The sequence below is a fragment of the Cynoglossus semilaevis genome, chromosome 6 (assembly GCF_000523025.1).
Source record: "Cynoglossus semilaevis isolate Cse_v1.0 chromosome 6, Cse_v1.0, whole genome shotgun sequence".
In the NCBI taxonomy this organism is placed as follows: Eukaryota; Metazoa; Chordata; class Actinopteri; order Pleuronectiformes; family Cynoglossidae; genus Cynoglossus; species Cynoglossus semilaevis.
Genome location: NC_024312.1, coordinates 7,140,841 through 7,159,322, shown reverse-complemented (window position 1 = coordinate 7,159,322; position 18,482 = coordinate 7,140,841). Strand labels below are relative to the sequence as shown.

Genomic DNA, 18,482 nt, shown 5'->3' with positions numbered 1-18,482 from the left:
ATACTGAACTTTATTGATTTCTTTAAAATAACAACAGCTCTACAGACATGGCTTGAAGGGTCACACTTTATTTACAAAAATACCGAGAACCAAACAGTCGCAGGTGAGGAAGCGTGATGGCGAATCAAGGTTTAGTACTTTTTATTCTTATTGACAGCAGCTAAAGGTTCCTGGTTGCATGGTTCAGGATATGGATTGGTAATCTCGGTGTAAACCTCAGGATTACACACTTCTTCTGAGTTACGACCTTCGCCTTAGGGTACATTGATTCATCAGGCGTGTGTTCGAGACGATTGCAGTTCGTTTCCTGAGCGGCCATGAAGCAAGCCAGTTTACTTTCTGCGGCGGGCAGCGGCTCCCTTCTTGCTGCTGTAATACAAAAAGCAAAGGAGGAGCACGTGTCAGAATTGACAAGAAAGTTTTGAGAGTTATTTTGGTTTTTCCTCTGTTCTCATTTTCTTACAGTAAAACTGGTTCACATTTTGGATACCAGGACATCAGACGTGGGGTCACTAAAAACCCATCACTACAAAACTATGCTGTTTACGGCAAAAGGCCTAAAAGCCTTTGTGTCGACAGCAAATTTCCAAGAACACGTGATTTGTTCAGCCTGCAGCACAGCAGTCACCAGTCAATCCATGCAGTACTTACCTGTACAGGTCACAACAATACCCCGGTCCAGCAGATGTTAGCTTCCCTCATGGTTACTGTGATAACAGCTGCTCTACGCTGAGTCGTGCTGTAAAAATTCTAGTCTGTGTCTAAACATTTAGTCTTGTAAGATTCAACGTTTTCATGTTAATGCGACCTCTTATCAATATGTTTACAGTTCATACGACGACACACGGACTGTACCGGTCGTTAAAGCACCACCACAAAAACCAAAAGCATGGGGCCAGACATGGAGTAGAGAGGAGAGGGGTTTGTAAATCTGTGCGACGACCACAGATTTGACTTCACAGCAAAATTCAAAATTAAAGCTGCAAAATTAATGCTAAGTTAGGTTAATTTTGTCAACGCGCCTTACTGCTGAGGGAATACACGTAAACACTAGCTTGCAGTATTAGCATCCTCCTGTTCGGTTATGTGAATGAACGATCAGGGCCTGTGTTGTGGAATGAGGTGTGTGTGTGTGTGTGTGTATGAGATCGCCATGTTCTTGACACCAACAGTTTCCTGTCAGAAACTGCTGAGAGTATTATCTCTAATGTCACACTGACGAGTTGTGACATTCACCCAGGAACCAAGTTTGGATTAAATGGAGTTACGTTTTTATTTGGATTACTAGGTGTCAGTAAATGCAGCCGCGGCAGTACTTACTGCTTCTGCAACTGGTCAATGCGAATCCTATGTGAGAGCACCTGGAGAACGATACACAGCAGCTTTAAGACCTGAAATGTTTTACCTCAGAGGATACAGACTCCCTTCTCTCTCTCTTCTTCTGAGCCGGCTCCAGGGGCTGAAAACTGCAGGCCGAAGCATTATGGGAAATCGAGACGACAGACGTGAAACTCAGTTATCCAGTTATCAAATTGGGATTCTTCCATTTTTTTCTGTTGGATGATCTGAGTTTCAAGTCGTCCGTCATAGATTCCCAGACAACAAAAAGACACAGTTCAAAGACCTTCGTCTGCAGCTAAGCTGTGACAAACATCAGCACAGACGCAGACCCACCTGTGGGCCTCAGAGACAGACGACAGCAGTTTAATCTCTGCTCCATCTGCTCCTCACTGAAGAGTTTGATTCCAAAAGGTAGTACAAGTAGAAAATACTTCAAACAGATTTCAAAAGTCCCATATTTGTCCCAAAAATATTGATAAAGCTGTAATGCTATTTTTGATCTCACTGGTTGACAATGAACCAGTTATTCTTGAAAACAAACTCTTCAGCTCCCTCAGTTTGAGTGACCGTGTAAATCATCTTGCCTCCTGACCAGAGATGGACCTCCGGTTCTCTGAGCCTCCTTCATGCTAACATGCAGCGAGCCTGAAGTCGACAGACGTGACTCCCTGCTAAACTCTACTTACAATTTACTGAGCTCCTCCACTCTCCTACGCAGGGTTGTAACCTGGAGGGAATCAAAGAGTTTATAAAGAGTTCAAAGGGTGAAGTGAGAGGACGACGGACTGGACCTTCTCCCCAGGACGACAGCATTAAGAAGTAACAAGAGCAAAGATGCTGCAGATCGGCAGCAGGGAGAATAAACCTGGTTGTTACATCCTCTGTTGATCCAAAATAGTCATTGTGGTTAATTAAAACTAGGATATTAATATAATGATATATTAATACGCATATAAATCATTGACGAAGGTACAGACCTGGGAAATTGTTATCATAAGATAAATTCTGATTTGAATACTTTTCTGATTTTCACACATATATAATACCATAAGGCAGTGATTCCCAACCGCTGGGCCGTGGCACACTAGTGTGCCGTGAGAGATCATGTCCTTCTCTGGGGCCCAGAATTCCTTGCAGCACCCCTGTTCATTTGATGAACTACAGACACACTCTGGGTTAAGAACGGTAAATACAGCCACTGGCTGTAGGAGTCAGAGTCACATGACATGAGCTCTCACCTCATACTTCTGCCTCTTCAGTCTCTCCATGTGGTCGAACTTCTCAGACTCCAGCTGGGTCATCCATTCATGCAGCTCGTTGATCTTGTCCCTGCACAAGCACAAGGAAAAAATGAAAATAAAAAGTTTTGTAAGTGAAAATGTGAAGATGACAAAGCGTGAGTGAGCGAGTCTGGACTCGTACTTCAGCTTGTCCTCGTTCAGATGGTCGATGTTCAGGGGCTTGCGCCTGGCGGCCAGGATCTTCTTCTTCTTCTCTCTCTCAGTCTCTTTCTTTCCTCCTCTCTTCTGGTCAGCCTGTTCAGTGCACATGGATATTTACTGGTCAGTTTGTGTGTCTTTGTGTGATAACGCTACAGTTATACTTATGCAGACATATTAAAGAAATATACATAATACATTTTGTAACACATACATACAGGGTTTTGCAAGAAATAACCTGGTTATACATACAGGGGTTTGCAAGAAATAACCTGTTTTTTTTGCCATATTTCGCGTCTCTACTTTGCGGTATCGCTGGTGGTCTTGGAACGTTACCCCGTGCAATTGACGAGGGACCACTGTATATGATTTGTGCGTGTGTGTGTGTTGATGTGTGTGTACTGACTCTCTGCAGATGGCTGCTGTAAGTGGAGCCCATGCTGGACAGAGCTGACTTCTTCTTTGCCTCTTCATCTGCCTTCTTCTTGGCGTCAGACTCCTCCTTGGATCGCCTCTCTTCCTGTTTCACACAGAACACATCAGAGTGAGAGAGTACATTCAACATTTGTATGAGTTTCCTGATTTCTGAGTGTTTTTCAGGCAACAAAAGTTGAATGTGCCGTAAATGCTGACCTCACGTCTGGCCTGGCGCTCCTTTTCCTTCTCAGCACGGACCCTCTGTTGCTCGGCCCTCTCGGCACGACGCTTCTCCTGCAGAGTGAAACACAATGAATTCAATTGGACAGGAAAAAAAGCTGCCACAACAGCTGCACACACAGCCAGAAAACAACAGAAGTGACGGCTGTATTTGACCTGTGTTTTACACTTTGTACAGATAAATAAATATTACCAGGTCTATATCGGTTAATATCGGACATCCATAGTTATTAACGTTTTGTTATTTACTTTTTTGTAGCCCAAAGAGTGTTGGAGAATTACCCCTGCCACGTGACTTACAATTCTCTCCTTCAGGGCAATCAGCTCCTCCTCCTCCTTCTTCCTGCATTCAAAGTGAGCATCGATCAGCCCCTGCAACTCAACCAGGTCCTTGTTCTGACGTTTCTTCTGGATGTCCTGTGGAACAGAGGAAGCAGAGCGAAACTCAGACCCACAGAGAAATCACACAAATCACATGGAATGCTACTGCGACAGCTAATTTGTGTTAGCTTACATCAAAGTCCACTTTCTCACCGTCAGGGATTTTTGGGGCAGTGGGCCTACAAGAGAGAAGGTGGGTCTTTAGTGCTAGTGCACGTGTGTGAATACCCTGCAGGTTTTCTATGTTTTCAGCCAGAAATCTCAAGTTAAAAATGGAAAGAAAAAAATCTTTTGAGGTGAAAGAACAGGAAAAAGAACTTACTTGAACTTTGGCTTTTCCTCTGCGAGTTCAAAAAATGAAGAGGGGACAAGTACATGTCATTGGGTTAGAATTGAAGCAGATTCTTTCAAATTCTCTCAGGCATTACATACATTGGGTTAAGATCTATGACCTCGTCTGCATGTGACAGATTAAAACATAAAAGTGAACTGATTTTTTTTAGGATTTATTTTTAAAAGGTTAGAAAAACAAATATAAAGTTCACATTCTATCTGTAAGAGGAGACAAATATTTTGTATAAAACAATGCATTTTCTTGCAGTTAACGTCAAACTAAAATAGTAACACGTCATAAAGAGGTAAGGATCTGATTTTAGCATGTTGCTAATTCAGGTTAAAATATTGCTAAAGCTGTTACCTTTAAACCTTTTTTTTCTTTTCTTTTTTTGGCTTGACCCCAAAAGTTTTTAAACAGGCACTTTATTTCCCCAGGTTCTTCTATAGTTTTAAGCCCAGATTTTGGCGGCTCCATGCCATGCAAATGACGAGTGGCATTTGTTAGCATTTCATAATCATATTTGCCCTTCTTCTCCACTAACAACTGTATGTGCGAAAAATAAACTGAGTTTGTACGTGGAGTCTTCAGTTTTTGCCAAATGGTTAGTGGTCCTGGATTTTAAGGATGTAAATTTATGACAACAGAAAATAAAAAAAAACAGACGCTCCCTGAGAACAGACATCAGACCTCGACACTGTGGTCCCACCAAAACCAGAATAACAGATTTCAGATTTGAAATTAACATACCTTCCTCTTCAACAGCCTCTGCATGCAGCAAGCATCCAAGAATAAAAGCAGAATAGACAACAGCATTAGCAGGCACACCGGGAGGGGCAAAACATCCATACAGATAGGAATATACATTTATAGTTTCAATAGTCAGAAATACTTTTTTATGATTTTCCAGTATATCTCCAATTATCACAAACATTGTAGGAAAAAGAAAGAAAAAATGTATGGATGAAATGCAACTAAAACTACCTGTGTTAACATGATACAGTGGATGGGAATGAAGACCAAGAATATCAGGATTGTTTTTATTTATTCTTTTGTGAAATTTTAAAACTGCATTAAAGTTCAACAGGAGGTTTGAGAGATTATAATGAAAGGATTAAGGTCGACCATGGACGTGACACTAATGGGATGATTTGATGACTTGAGAGATGACACCCACCAGGTAAATACTATGAAATGTGAAATGTGTCACACCTTAACAATTATGTGTGATTTTCTCCAGTCCATGCTGAGTGGTTATCATTATACCATTATTTAAATAGTATTTATTTTAATCTGGTGGTCATCTTTGTTATTATGATTCCATGTACACAATATAAAGGTGTACATGTAAAACATTAGTATAAGTAGTGTTAGTGTCTAAAAAATAATTTTATTTTAATTCTAAAATGGGTGGAATTGTTTCTTCTTGAAGATTTAGCATATATGGTATATTTACAAAGCTAAAATATATTTAGCAAATTACATGTTGTAGGAATTGGACTATTTTAATAATTTAAAATACTTGTAGTTTCTACAGCCTACATATATAATAATGACTCCACTAATAAATACAAACAAAAGTAAAAAATTACAAGACGCATCATGTGATATTGAATTTCAAAATAAAGATGTCCATAGCACATATCAACCCACTCACGTCAATTTAGTTTTAAGTGAATTTAAGTGTTTCGGATTTGGTAAAAATCATTTTGAAAATGAATCAATATCAAAATTAAACCCAGATGTTTGTTTTTCTTATGAATATCGTTGCTTAAACAAATAATAATGAATCAACGGTGAAAAAAAGAAGCTAATTAGCATAAAGTAACGAGCTAACTATGCTAATTTACTGTTCTAATGTTGGCTACAATTATTTGGACAGAACATCATTATTTACCTACTTTACTTAACTTTAATATAAGACGAAGTTTTACAGTAGAGTGCTGTACAAACTGTTGACTTTTTTCAGAGATGATCCGAAAAAAAGGCATTAGCTTAAGCCGTAGCATTAGCTTTAGCATTAGCAGATATGGTGAACATGGGTGCGGATCAGGATCAGCGAGGGGGGAGCTCTGGCTGGCTTTAACCAGTGGAGCGAACCTGTCTCCTGGGAAAGAAGGATAAAATACCCCCTAACCCCACCATGCCACATACCTTCAGGCTCAGGCTCAGGCTCTGGCTCTGGCTCTGGCTCTTGTACTGGCTCTGGTTCTGGCTCTGGTTCTACCACTGGTTCTGGTTCTGGCTCTGGTTCTGGCTCAGGGGCCGCCTCAGGGGCCACCTCTACTTCTTGTTCTACCTCCTCTTCTACAGCTACACAACATGCAGCGAGTCACCAGGGGAGAGGAAGGGCGGTGAGAGGGTTAATGAAAGCAGGAGAGAGGGGAAAGAACTGGAAGTTGTCAGAGTGATTAGAGGAAATGTGAGATAGAGACGTGAGACATGGGTCAATTCATAGAAAAATTAGAGGGGCAGTTTTCAGGGGAACTGCCACCAGATGGCGTGGTAGCAGCTGAGAAAGCAAGCAGTTACTGGAGGGAAAAGGTCAGTCATTAATAGGAAAAGTCAGGAAAAGTCAAGGTGATTAGATCTTGGAAAAATCTCCGAACTGGAAGACTGTGTGATAATAAAGTTTCTACCCTGATGTCATTTAGGAACATCACCTTCCTATTTTTATTCACTTATTTGAAGAACCATTAGTGTGAACCAACATGCCATGAGAGATACACATGAATGGAAGAACACACGTATTTGGACAAATTAGTACGATTGACTCGTCATCCGCGGTTTGCAGGCTTTCTCTTACCATCGTATTCTTCTCGTCCGCCGGAAAAAAGAGAGGAGCAAAAGATATTATCAAAAGATCCCGTTTGTACCCATGTTTTGACAGAATACATTGCAAAATGTGGGTACACTGGGGATCCATGCTAAGCATACACAACACAGTCCTGCTGGGCCGAGCTGCACTCACAGACAAGAGTGGCTTTGGAACACAGAGAAGTCACAGTTCACTTCCTCTGAGAGCGCCGTCTCAGCTCAGCACGACTGTTGGCAGAGGGACATGCAGAGCTGCAGGACACGTTGCCAACAGGTCGGTGCAGACGTGTACAAATCAGATTTCAGGAATCTAGACTTAACAGATACGACACCGTCCTGTTGTCAACGTTAGTACCTGCAACTAAGCTGCGTTCAGTGCCAGAACAGAACTATTGTTGTACGTGTGCAGTTTTGGCTTTTAAAGAGAGAACGTTATTGCTGCACTTGAATCTGGAGGAGTCAAGCCAAACCTGTGAACACGTGAGTTTGTCCAGAGGACTCTTCACAGGGAATGGAAAGTCAGTTAAGGCAAGACTGAAAGATTTAGCATGGAACTCCAGACTGCACCTGGACCTGAATTTGTGGGATGTATGGTTTTGGTTTTTAAAACAAAATGAAGAAAAAAATGTAGGTACTCACCCTCGACCTGTTCACTGTAATGCAAAGAAAGAAAAAATAAATAAATAAAAATAAAAACACCTAATTATTAAATCTAAAATTAAAATGAAATTCAGTTGCAAATTTGCATCTTTACTAAATAATCTTACTTTTTGATTCAATGCATGAATGATCAATGTAGGTTTTGTCTAGTTATTAGACCTGGATTTATGATTACAATTTGATATTTCTTTAAAAAAATAATTTGTAAATAAATGTTAAAACGACTTACACTTCCTCTGTGTCAGACATGGTGACAGTGGACTTTGCAACCTGGAAGCAAAAAGGAGAGAGGAACTTTAAGTCCGTTTGCAGAGAGCTCTCTGTGGCCTGCTGTATTAATAGCCCAGGATTAAGTTGCAGATGTCTTAAATTCTGGTGCCTGCCCCACCCTGAGAAAAACCCCACCTGCTCACAACACTAAAGTTTTACTGCCATCTCAAATACACGAATATTTGTTTAAAAAATGTTTTCCTTCAAGTTCAACACTTTTCTTCACCTCAGTTTCTCAGGACGACGCGATCAGTTCACTCCTCTTTCCCATGTAACATTGGATGAACCTCACTCTATAATTAGTGTCTGACTGAACGGGACTGACATTCGAGCCTTGGGCCTGAATTTGCTTCTCTGATGATAAATGAGACGGAAGCCAAACATAGATTAATGCCAACGCTCTGTTTTCATACAGCTGAGACATTAATGGGACAGAATTAAGGACAGAAACCTCTCAGGGTCAAGGCAGGGGTCAACCTCCTGCCCTCTACCATCAAGAACATTATGTAAAACTACAAAATTCATTTTTCGCAATATTGATTTTAAAAAATAAATTCAAATTTAAGTTCCAACTCCAGAAAGAGTTGGATTGAAGTTCATCAAAGATCCAGGACAAAGCTGCAGGGCTTGAATTGATTAAAAATCCCATGTAATATTAAATACTTTACTGATTACTGCGGCTCAGTCGCCCATTAGCACCATTGGTGTCGGCCACCATGAAGGCCAAACTATTTTCAACAGACAGCTGCTGAGGTCCCAGATCTGGTTTCAGTTCAGGGCATGAAGTTGAAGATTGTATTCCTTTCCTTGGGCCGCTACCCATAATTCAAGCATCATTTCCTTATCTGGCATCTGGGTTTCACATGGTTCCTTCAATCATCTTCCCGATGCTCCCTGCTGACCCAGGCCACTTCACTCGAGAATCAAAATAAACCAGACAGGGAGCCACTAAGGTTAAAGGGCCGTCACCTGAACTCTTAGTATTTATCTGGGATTCCCAGTGTCTCCTCAGACTGTCTGTCTTATCCAGTGAGATTGGCCAGGAAGTTTAATGATCCATTGACATCAAGTCAAGGTCCTTGGCTTCTGTTCAAGATGCTAAAGTGTTGATCCTCGTATATGTGTACTTAACAGTACACACATACCGCAGCCATCAGCATCTCCGTGTCATTATTAATTTCACAGCGTTCAAGATGGACGGGGTGAAAATACAACACAACAAAATCACTGTCCAAACAATTTAAAGAAGCCAAAAAAACAACAACAAAAACACAATTTCCTTCTGTTGTGAAGTTACACCATCATTAATTGTCTGTTGAAGTGAGAAGCTCCTTCAGAGGTCTCAGGCTTTGTGTAAATCCCTCAGGTATGACAGTCACTGGAGGTATCACAACAATGACAACAAAGTATTACAGCTGAACACCGGCTGCTAAAACAGACACATTAAAATGTAACTTAAAAATGTCACTCGAAGCCTCAGCAAAGGTCAGAGGTGACAGCCACAGTAATTATTAGATCCCAAAGTTGCAATCAAACGCCAACAACGATTTCCTCCGAGCTCAAACGCGAAACTCTCCGACAGTTCAAGGCTCCGTTATCTACGCATTTTTGAACATGACCTCTCCCTGTCTAACCTCTGACCTCAAAGACAAACCAGCGACTTGTGGCAGTGATTTTAAACCATGTGGACTCAGCTGTCTTTTCTGTGGGAACTGTTTGGGGACATTGCACTTGAGCTTCCTCTCTCTTTCTCTCTCACACTCTCTCTCCCACTCCCACTCTCACACTCTCTCTGCTCTGTTCCTTACCTCAGAAAAGCTGAAAGAAGTGAGCTCCTTCTGGCCGAGACAGGCTGTAAGGTTCTGCAAACTTACCGCGCTGATTATGTCCTTCTGTTATAGTGACACTTGATCCACTCGGCCTCCCTATTGGCCGAGGAGCCGGCCCGGAGGCGAGGTCCGACCTGTGGCGGGGCAGGGTCCGTGACTCCGTGCCCCCCCCTCCCATCACGGACACTCAATAAGGAGATGGAAGGGCCCAGAGCTCAGGAGGGAGGCTCATGTTTGGAGAAGGGGAGAGCCAAGACGCCTTCAGGTTGCTATTCTGGGGGCACTGCATTAGGCAAGCAAATTTCAACTCAGTTTAAGAAGAGAGTTGGACGTCAGAGTTAGAAGCAGGCGTTGTTTCTACACTTCTGAAACATTTTGTACGACATGGTCAAAGCTGCGCAGAAGAAGAAAAAAAGACGAGATCCATCAGTTTTAGTTGGTCTCAGACCAAATGAGGTGGTACGACCCCTCAGGCCTGTTGATTATTCTCTATGTTTGAAGAACATTGAATATTCTCACCACTGAGATTTTATGATTGTGTTTTCACTTCCTTTTTAAAATATATATTAATGTCCCTTAGTTACTTACTTACTTCTAAAAATTGATGTCAAAAGTTAACAATCATATCATGTTTCACTTCAAAAAACAGAATTAATAATTAAAATGATTACTTTAGGCTGTAATTAATTGTTTCTACTTTTTGAAAAATGTACTAACCTGTCAGTTCACCTCAAGGCCTGAACGGCAGTCTTAGAAATGGCTGCCACTCAGGCTTCCTGGATGACCCTCTAATTTCCTCTAGGGGGAGCTACAGGGACAGAACAGAAACTTTAATTACCTAAGCCTGATGGACTGTTGATTATTTATCCCCCCCAACATTGGTAGACAATGTTAGAGTTAGTCCTGATTTTTTTTAGATGGTCAGGTTCATGTAAAGTTCAGAACAATATTCACAAACAAATCTGAAACAAATTAACAATTAATGACATCATCAGTTTTGGGAAACAAATCTGAACATAGAACCTTTAGGATATAAAAGTCATTAGGGTGACACTTAATGACCTTTGAATTGCACTAGAATCATCTAAGGCAAAAAAATGGTATTAGAGAATGTGACAATGACAATCTCCTAATAAAAAAAAAAAATTACTATTCAGTAGTCCGCTATGGGTTAAAAATAAACCCCTGTGATCTCGTTAGTAAAGATTAACAAACGTAGTTTGTTTGTTTGTTGTTTTCACAAATTCAACTGAACTGAACTGGTCGTTCTCAGTGAATGAAGCTCAATAAACATGAAAGTTATTTTAAGAAATTGTTTCCATAATTCAGAATATCTTGGATAAATTGTTAAAAATCTGTTCATAGCCTGAACCCCCCCCTCCCCAGATACCACAACAGCCCATGGCCTAGTGGTTAAGGGATCTGCCTTATACATGGAGAAGTACAAATACACAGCCTGCTGCTCAGGTGCTTGGTGCAATCACTGGGGCCTTCGTACTCTATTTACACCATAGTACGTTGGTTATAAGTTCTGAACCACAAAAGTAAGGCATATTTAAAAAAAAAGAGGGTTTCATGGCCCATCTGAGCATTGGCAGATCCTTAAAGGACCCCTGGGTGGCCCTCGGAGCCCACGTTTAAGGTCCTGAGGTGGTAAACCTGGGGTCTCGACCTGACTATGCTGCATAGCACCTCCGCTGCCGGGACAACGCTGCTGTCACTCCGGACTGTTCACAGAGCTCAAGATTTATTTTTGGACTGTCATGGCGCCACTGCCTTCCATTTGTAGGAAAGGGGGGTCGAGTTGGGCTCAACATGAACCTGCCGCTCTGACACTCCAGGCAGGGACAAGCAGGCAGCAGCCAGCCGGCCGAGCCCAAAGCAGCAGTCGACAGGTAAACACGCAATAATTATACCTTTTATTCTCTAGACAGAGCAGAGGGAAAGGGTTAGCAGCGATGAGGGAAACAGATCTATATCTATATTAGCCCCTACCCTGGCGGAGGTCTGACATGTGTTTGGAGAATCACAGCTTCAGTCTGGTTCTCAGTGCAACGTGAAGCACAAGCATGGTTGACTGTAAAGCTTTGTTTCTGCTGTTGGTGACTTCAACCAAATCACTAATCTGCAGCACGGACTTAGACTGCAGTCTTACTGTTGCAATATTGTGGGAGTATAAATCAGTTGTTGTTAGATCTTATTCACATTTGTAGATAATCTAGTAAGTTAACTAGTGTTCCTATATTTTTGTGTTGTGTCAAGGGGAACCTGCCCGGGTGCTTTGAACATCAGCAACAAGTGTTGACCTGGTAAGTTCATCCAAATCTACCATGTTTGTATACGAAGCCTCATCCAGCCCGACTGGAACTGCATAGGTTTTTGGGGTGGATTCATTTACTTATGGAGGCCTTTGTGGAGCCACTCGGTTTGTATTACACAGCTATTATTACACTTTCCTCTTTTGAACTCACATCCTGAAGGCGCTCCAAATACCAGACCTACCAGAACCTTAAAAGGAGGAGTGAACTCTCATGTGTCAGACTAGCTGTATGTTCAGAGAGGAGGCTGGTGGGGTAGGGCTTTAAGACCCAACCAGATCTGGCCTACACCCCACCCCCCACCCCTTCAACCCGAGGTGATCGACAGTAAACTCTGAACATTTGTTATGATCGCACTGCATTAAATCATAAACAATTCCGCATCATCAACATCCACTGGGCCGTCATGTCATATGTGAAGATAATCAAATTGAAAGTGGAAATAGCATGTGTTAGCACAGAGAAAAAAACCAAACATTTTATTTCATTTAAGGTTTACACTCGTGCCCCTATATTCATCCACTCTATTCAATTTACGTGTTTGTGTTAAAGTCCAACAATGTCATGTGATTGGGCAGATTCAGGCACAGTTTATTTCCGTGGTCCTATCTGGTGTCAGGGGCTGTGATGTCATGGGGTCAGATGCTCTGCATTCACTTTCTCCCTTTAACAGATATATATATATATACATATATATATATATATATATGCATCTATATGTGTATGTGTTTGTGAGGGGAGACATGAGATCGTGGCGTGACTCGGCTGCAGCTGGGCAGTGCAAATAAAGTTTAGACTGCGAAGAGCAGCCTGTAGGTGTCGCTGTGGGAACAAAGTGGTTTCGTAATGTTTAGCAAATAAAAACAAGGCAAAGATATATGGATAATAATAATAATAATAATAATAATGACCAAAAAAATGCAATAGGTTTTTTGAGAACCAGGTCTTCCCACTCGTATGAATGAGGAGAAAAGTTATTTACTTCTGATCTTTGTATAAGAAACAAACAATTTGGACCAGAAAGGAAAATAACAGGCCACAGTATAATAGAAAATTATTTTAATTTATTTAAGAAACAGGGTTAAAAAAAAACATAAGAAAAGAAGTTGAGAAAACCGACATAGAATTGGTAAAAATGCCTGCAGTAGTACAGAGAGAGAAAAAGAGGAATGTGTGTGAGTTTAACAAAACAAAACTATGTGACTGTGTATGATGTAGAAACTAATGTGGTCGAGTTTAATTTCTAACTTTTTACCACTACCCTTATCTGTGAAAGAGTGCGTGTGTTTTTCGTAACCATAGTGTAAGTGTAAGAACAGATGTGGAAATTCATACTAGATTGTAAAATATGAACTTGATCATAAAATATAAAATCCTTTATCTAAACTTTATCTATACCGAAAAAGAAAAACAATAATAAAGCTCAGAATAAGATACATAGAATACTGTACATGATAAAAACAGAAGGTCAGGAGAAAGTACACAAACGTGGGATATTGAACAGATGTTTTATGACCTTTTTCGATGATTTTTCAATGGCACGGCTGAGACTGTTAAAAAGATAAATTGCAATATTAAATATAAAAGCAAAAATACTGTAACTGTAACTGTTGTAGAGCTGCATTAGTTGAACATCCGTCACCAGCTGATCCTTTAGATGAACTGTAGGAACCGATTCAGTAGGCACCGTCACACAAATCTGTTAGGAAGACAAACAACATGGTAGTTTAAGTTTAAATTAGTTCAAGTTTAAATTAAAGACATCGTTTGAATGAACAATACTTACAAAATACCTGCCACAATTTAAACTTATTTTAACTGCCTTTAACATATTTATATTTGTTGACTATAAGCAGTAGACTGTACAGTAATCCATGAAACATATTTATATTTGTTGACTATAAGCAGCGGACTGTACTGACACGTATCATCCCTGATTTTACAGTTGTCAAATGTATCTTTACAGGGTGCTGCATTGGTCATGGCTGTCGCTTACAGTGCTTTCACCCAGCCGGGCCTGTTTTCTCAGCAGTTCCCTCCTCCCCTGCTGCCCAAGCCTGGAAAGGACAACGTTCGGCTTCAGAAGCTTCTCAAAAGAATAGCCAAGAAAAAGGCCTCTGCCCAGGCAGCACAGTCTGCAGCACCTTTTCGTTCAAGCCTTTCCCCTGTGAATGAAGCAAGTCCTGACCTCGAGCGCAGTGACCACTCCACTCCTCCCCGCACACCTGAGACACCGTTCAACTTCTACAGTATCCAGCATCCACCGCGCTTCACTGTCAGGCCACTCTATCAACATGTGGCATCCACGTACCCTCAACGTGCCGCCTATGGCAAACCAGCAATGTTTCCACCTAACACAGGGGCAATACCATACACGCAAGTCACTACAGTTACCTCATACGCAGTATCAACCTACTTTCCTGTCGTGTCACCTAATTTGGTGACGATTGCCCAGTCAGGGGTACCGCAAATCTCAGTGCAAGACTTATCTGTGCCAATAATGTCAGCTAGTGAGGTGAAAAAGCCACGTTTAAGCACATTTGTTGAACCTCGTGGTGGTCTTACACCTGCTGCTGCAGCAACACGAGGGCCTAAACCCACAAGTCCAGGTCTGTCTCCATATTCTGCAGCAGGAGGTCAAGGTTTCACTCGACCACTCACAGTGTTGACGCCACTCTTAAAGTCCAAAAGTCCTCGGCCAAACTTCAGGGCAACCGAACCCTCAAGGTCACCAAAACCAATGTTTGATGTCCCTCAAATAAGAATGTACACAGCCAGCACTTCGTTTTATGAATCATGTAGGACACCTCCTGTGTATGACACAGCTGAACTAACTGCAATTGGTAGCAGCGTACCACAAATTATGGTACAAACAGTACCACCTGTGGACGTTACGAGTGGCAATAAGCCGACAGCCGGGACAATTACAGTCAACGCTCCCGCTTCAGAATTCAGAAAAGACACTCAGGCAAGGTCTGAAATCAAAACAACAACATCGACATCTGAAATCACAACAGTTACGCCTGAAATCCAAAGAGAAGCTCCAACAGCTGACGTAAGAGTTAAAACACAAACATATGACTTTCAAACACAGAGAACCGGAACAGGACGGCCTATGACCCCTGCATACCATGGGAACCGGGCTCCAACCCCTGTGTTTGAAATCTCCAAACCGAATCCTCTCCTGTTTGCCGTGTCACCAATTACAGTAGAGTCTGAAAGATCATATTCTCCAAGATCGGATTCTGCTGTTAGTGCTTTGTCAATTTCCAATACTGTGATGACTGTTGTGTCTGAGCCTAAACCTATGGAAATAGCAATGAATGGTGACATTCCTCTTTGGTTGACACCTCAACCAATCCAGAAAGGTATAACAAAGGCAAGATCCGAGCCTTCTTTGACCGGAACATCAACTGCAACTGATCCTCAAAGATCTAAAACGCCTACATTTGAGCTAACAGCACCAGAAGTGATTTCTTACACATACCAGAGCCGCAGGACTCCAACGTATGAGGCATCCCGCCTGATGACTGCATCGCCCGTCTACAAAAGACCAAAAACACCCACTGGGCTCTCAAGACCAAGAACCCCAATCCCTACGGCTCAAAACACAAGGTCAGCCTATCGTGGTTTGACACCTGCAGAATACACAGCTTATGGTGGAATCAAAACCTACTCCCCAGCATTTGGAATATCCATGTCTACTACATCAGCTGAAGAGGTTGTTAAAGTTACAAAGGAGGATTCAGAGAAGTCCAAAACACCAAGTCAAGAGCCTTCAAGGAGAGAACCCTCAACATCCGAGGTACCCCATGTCAAAGAAGTAGATAAACCTCTTTCTGTCCCCATTATTGTCGTTTCACAGGCATCCAGCACCCCAGTCTTAGCAGCACAGGAGACAAGTAGAGCTTCCAGTCAGGTCACTGTAAAACCAGAGGTAACCATCGCACAGGAACCTTCCAAAACGAAGGTTTCAACAGCAGATGTGAAGACTCCAGTTCAAAAAGAAACCAAAACAAAACCCCCAGAAATCAAGCAACCCCCTCCCAAATCTGGTGACCTAGATCCCTTAAGGGCAGTAAGGAAATTCTTTGGTAAAGATAAAACCCAGAACACAGAACAGAAAGCAGAAACCAAGGCACCAACTGATGTGTCACAATCAAAAGAGCCAGTTAAAGCTGTAAGTCCTATCAAAACCGATGGCTCAATGGCAGCCCCCACAGCTGCTGTTCCCAGTAAACAATCACCTGCTTTGGAATCTGAACGAGGCAAAGACACGACACAAGACAAAGAGAAAGAGTCAGCTGTTGCACCTGAGAAGAAGGAAAGTGCAGCTGAGCCTCTTAAGGTCTTGCAAAAGTCAAAGGGCTTAAAATCAAAAGTGAGTGGATGGTCCCGTCTCAAGAAGCACATGGTAGTGGAGCAGGAAGAGCCCAAATTTCCAGAACTTGACTCTCACGAGGAAGCCACTGGGCAGGACCAGAATTCAGAGAAAAAGACTGATGACAGTGTTGATGGAACTGCTGAGAAGGGCCAGACCAAAGGCACCGCAACAAAGATGTGGGACGCTGTGCTCTTCCAAATGTTCTCCAGCAAAGAGAGTATCATGCATCAGATTGAGTTGAACAAGAGCGAGGAGGAAAAGACAAAAGACGAAAAAGATAAACCCAAAGAGGTACCAGCGTTTGCACACCGACTGCCTGTGCTGCTTTTTAGTCCAAGGTTTGATGCTAAAAAGCTAAAGGAGGCAGCTTCCAGGCCAGTCACTAAAATCTCAACAGTGTTTGAAATGGGTCTCATCGGACGGAAGGGAAAAGATGAGGAACCAAAAGACTTCAATAGAACAGCAAGAGGTTTTACAGCTATTTAGGTCGTGTCTATGGTACAGTGTCAAACTGTACGTTCAAAAAGGAAGCCTATGTATAATGTACAGGAACAGTAGTCATGGCAACAGAAATGAAAGGTCTAACGTCTTAGTCTCTGTGTTAAACAAATACCATTCGTGTCAGTGTTGTAGAAACTCCAGCTTCCATTTGTACTTCACTAAATGTTACGGGCTAAAGTGGCGTTTGTTTTTTGTTTTTTTTTTTTGTTTTGGTTTATACTTGGGATGAGAACTCCATTTGTCTTAAAGTCATCCTGACATTAGACCCAATTAAAGCCTTCATAGAACTCCTCACTTGTTATCTCATGATGTGCTCAATAATTGGCAGTTGCTTTGTATGTTGTGAATTAGATAACATTACCTCACTCTAAACTGTAACTCCTTATTCTGTTTGGTATTTTTGCTTAATAAACAGAGGCGGGGGTGTGGCCTAGTGTTAAGGTCTCTTGTCTGCCACACAGCAGATCTTCAACCCCAGTAGTTACCCCTCATATGGGGGCAATGCAAAAATGACCTTATTCAGGTGAGAAGGCAAGACATATATTTTTAAATAAATTCATACAATAGCACAAATGCTTTTAAGACAAATCAGGGTGAAAAATGGTTGGCGTCAAATTACTATTGAAATATGCAATTTATTCACAATGGTGCTACTTACCTTATGGTGAGACCTCATGGTGGTGAACATATTTTACATGTAGAGAAAGATTTTATTGTTTTATTTAATATTTAGGTTTGTTGATGGTTAGAATGTGTAAGTGCAATATACAGTAAAAAAATAAATAAAAAATTTAGGAGCAGTTGATAGAATCGGCGTTGAAGAACGACACGGAAGATTAAGATTTTCTACCAGTTGTGTATCAGAAGTGTCTTTGAAGAGAAAATGCCAAGTGGAAAAGAATAAATATAGAGCGTTGTAATATGTGAGAACTGCCCTTTTCTAAGAAATACTCTGACGAGGGAGCTGCGGCAGTGCATTCATTTGATCTTTGTTAGTTAACTTTGTTAACTGTTACGTGCCGCCAACAATGAATACAGATGTAAAGGTTGAAAGAAAACGAACAATTTTGAAGAAGGTTTTCTGGCAATTTCATGTCGAGTGATTGAAAGAATGAATTTACAGCAGGTAGAGTCAAGGTCCGTGGTCTGGGAACTTGTTCTATCCTGAAAAGGTGGGGCTAAAGTGTGAACACGGAGCACAAACAGTGGAAGTAGGAAGAGGCCAAGACTGGTGGTTTAAACTAGTGCTTCAGTAGCCAAAACCCAAACTGTTTTCATTTTTATAATGTAAGTCAAGTTAAGATGGTCGCCGCCATGATGGAGGACAGCGTGCTGCTGTAATATTACAGGTCTGGGCTGTAGGAGGATGTAGGACTCCTGGTTTATTTTTCCCAATTCCAACGTGCTGGCTTTCTAATCTGACAGTGTGTGGTAGATGGTAGATAAAAATAGATTACATTGAAGATCATATAAACTAGAGTTAACCTTGTCATTTTTTAAATTTTATTTTTAACTTCTCTTGCAGTATCTTAAAAGGTTTCAACAATGTAG

At 41.5% G+C, this 18,482-nt stretch overlaps 3 protein-coding genes across 18 annotated transcripts in view; 1 reads left to right on the top strand and 2 right to left on the bottom strand.

Moving 5' to 3' along the window:
• Nucleotides 1-47: 47 nt before the first annotated feature.
• On the bottom strand, nucleotides 48-9,836 carry LOC103379943 (troponin T, fast skeletal muscle isoforms-like). Of its 13 annotated transcripts, none has more exons than XM_008311673.3 (15): nucleotides 9,708-9,836; nucleotides 7,859-7,899; nucleotides 7,609-7,622; nucleotides 6,959-6,967; nucleotides 6,307-6,465; nucleotides 4,903-4,920; nucleotides 4,141-4,159; nucleotides 3,952-3,997; nucleotides 3,738-3,854; nucleotides 3,414-3,491; nucleotides 3,187-3,300; nucleotides 2,764-2,876; nucleotides 2,580-2,670; nucleotides 1,321-1,361; nucleotides 48-369 (listed from the first exon to the last, which is right to left on the bottom strand). In XM_008311673.3, the coding sequence occupies exons 2-15, from the start codon at nucleotides 7,876-7,878 to the stop codon at nucleotides 333-335; spliced, it is 876 nt and encodes a 291-aa protein (XP_008309895.1). In that variant the 5' UTR covers nucleotides 7,879-7,899; nucleotides 9,708-9,836; the 3' UTR covers nucleotides 48-332. The 13 variants fall into 13 exon arrangements, with proteins under 13 accessions (XP_008309895.1, XP_008309894.1, XP_016888672.1 ...); XM_008311672.3 differs by lacking the exon at nucleotides 1,321-1,361 and adding an exon at nucleotides 2,028-2,068 and having other exon boundaries at nucleotides 9,708-9,835; XM_017033183.2 differs by lacking the exon at nucleotides 1,321-1,361.
• A 1,688-nt stretch (nucleotides 9,837-11,524) lies between these two features.
• On the top strand, nucleotides 11,525-17,079 carry prr33 (proline rich 33). Of its 3 annotated transcripts, XM_008311668.2 has the most exons (3): nucleotides 11,534-11,623; nucleotides 11,991-12,037; nucleotides 14,013-17,079. In XM_008311668.2, exon 3 carries the CDS (start codon nucleotides 14,028-14,030, stop codon nucleotides 16,914-16,916), a length of 2,889 nt encoding a protein of 962 aa, XP_008309890.1. In that variant the 5' UTR covers nucleotides 11,534-11,623; nucleotides 11,991-12,037; nucleotides 14,013-14,027; the 3' UTR covers nucleotides 16,917-17,079. The 3 variants fall into 3 exon arrangements, with proteins under 3 accessions (XP_024911843.1, XP_008309890.1, XP_024911842.1); XM_025056075.1 differs by having other exon boundaries at nucleotides 11,525-12,037; XM_025056074.1 differs by lacking the exons at nucleotides 11,534-11,623; nucleotides 11,991-12,037 and adding an exon at nucleotides 13,775-13,875 and having other exon boundaries at nucleotides 13,928-17,079.
• The window catches only part of lsp1a (lymphocyte specific protein 1 a), a 35,380-nt gene continuing 30,199 nt past the window's right edge, over nucleotides 13,302-18,482 (bottom strand). For both annotated transcript variants that reach the window (XM_017033160.2, XM_025056076.1), the window contains one exon: nucleotides 13,302-13,745. In XM_017033160.2, the coding sequence (XP_016888649.1) occupies nucleotides 13,723-13,745 (23 nt within the window). In that variant the 3' untranslated portion in view covers nucleotides 13,302-13,722. The remainder of the gene's footprint in view (nucleotides 13,746-18,482) is intronic.

Coding starts and splice junctions, on each gene's coding strand:
- LOC103379943 (XM_017033183.2), bottom strand. CDS start 7,878: ATGTCTGACACAGAGGAAGT. Junction 3,492..3,737: donor TTGCCCTGAAGGAGAGAATT/GTAAGTCACGTG, acceptor TTCACTCTGCAG/GAGAAGCGTCGTGCCGAGAG. Junction 370..2,579: donor TGAAGAGGCAGAAGTATGAG/GTGAGAGCTCAT, acceptor TTTGTATTACAG/CAGCAAGAAGGGAGCCGCTG.
- prr33 (XM_025056075.1), top strand. CDS start 14,028: ATGGCTGTCGCTTACAGTGCTTTCACCCAGCCGGGCCTGTTTTCTCAG.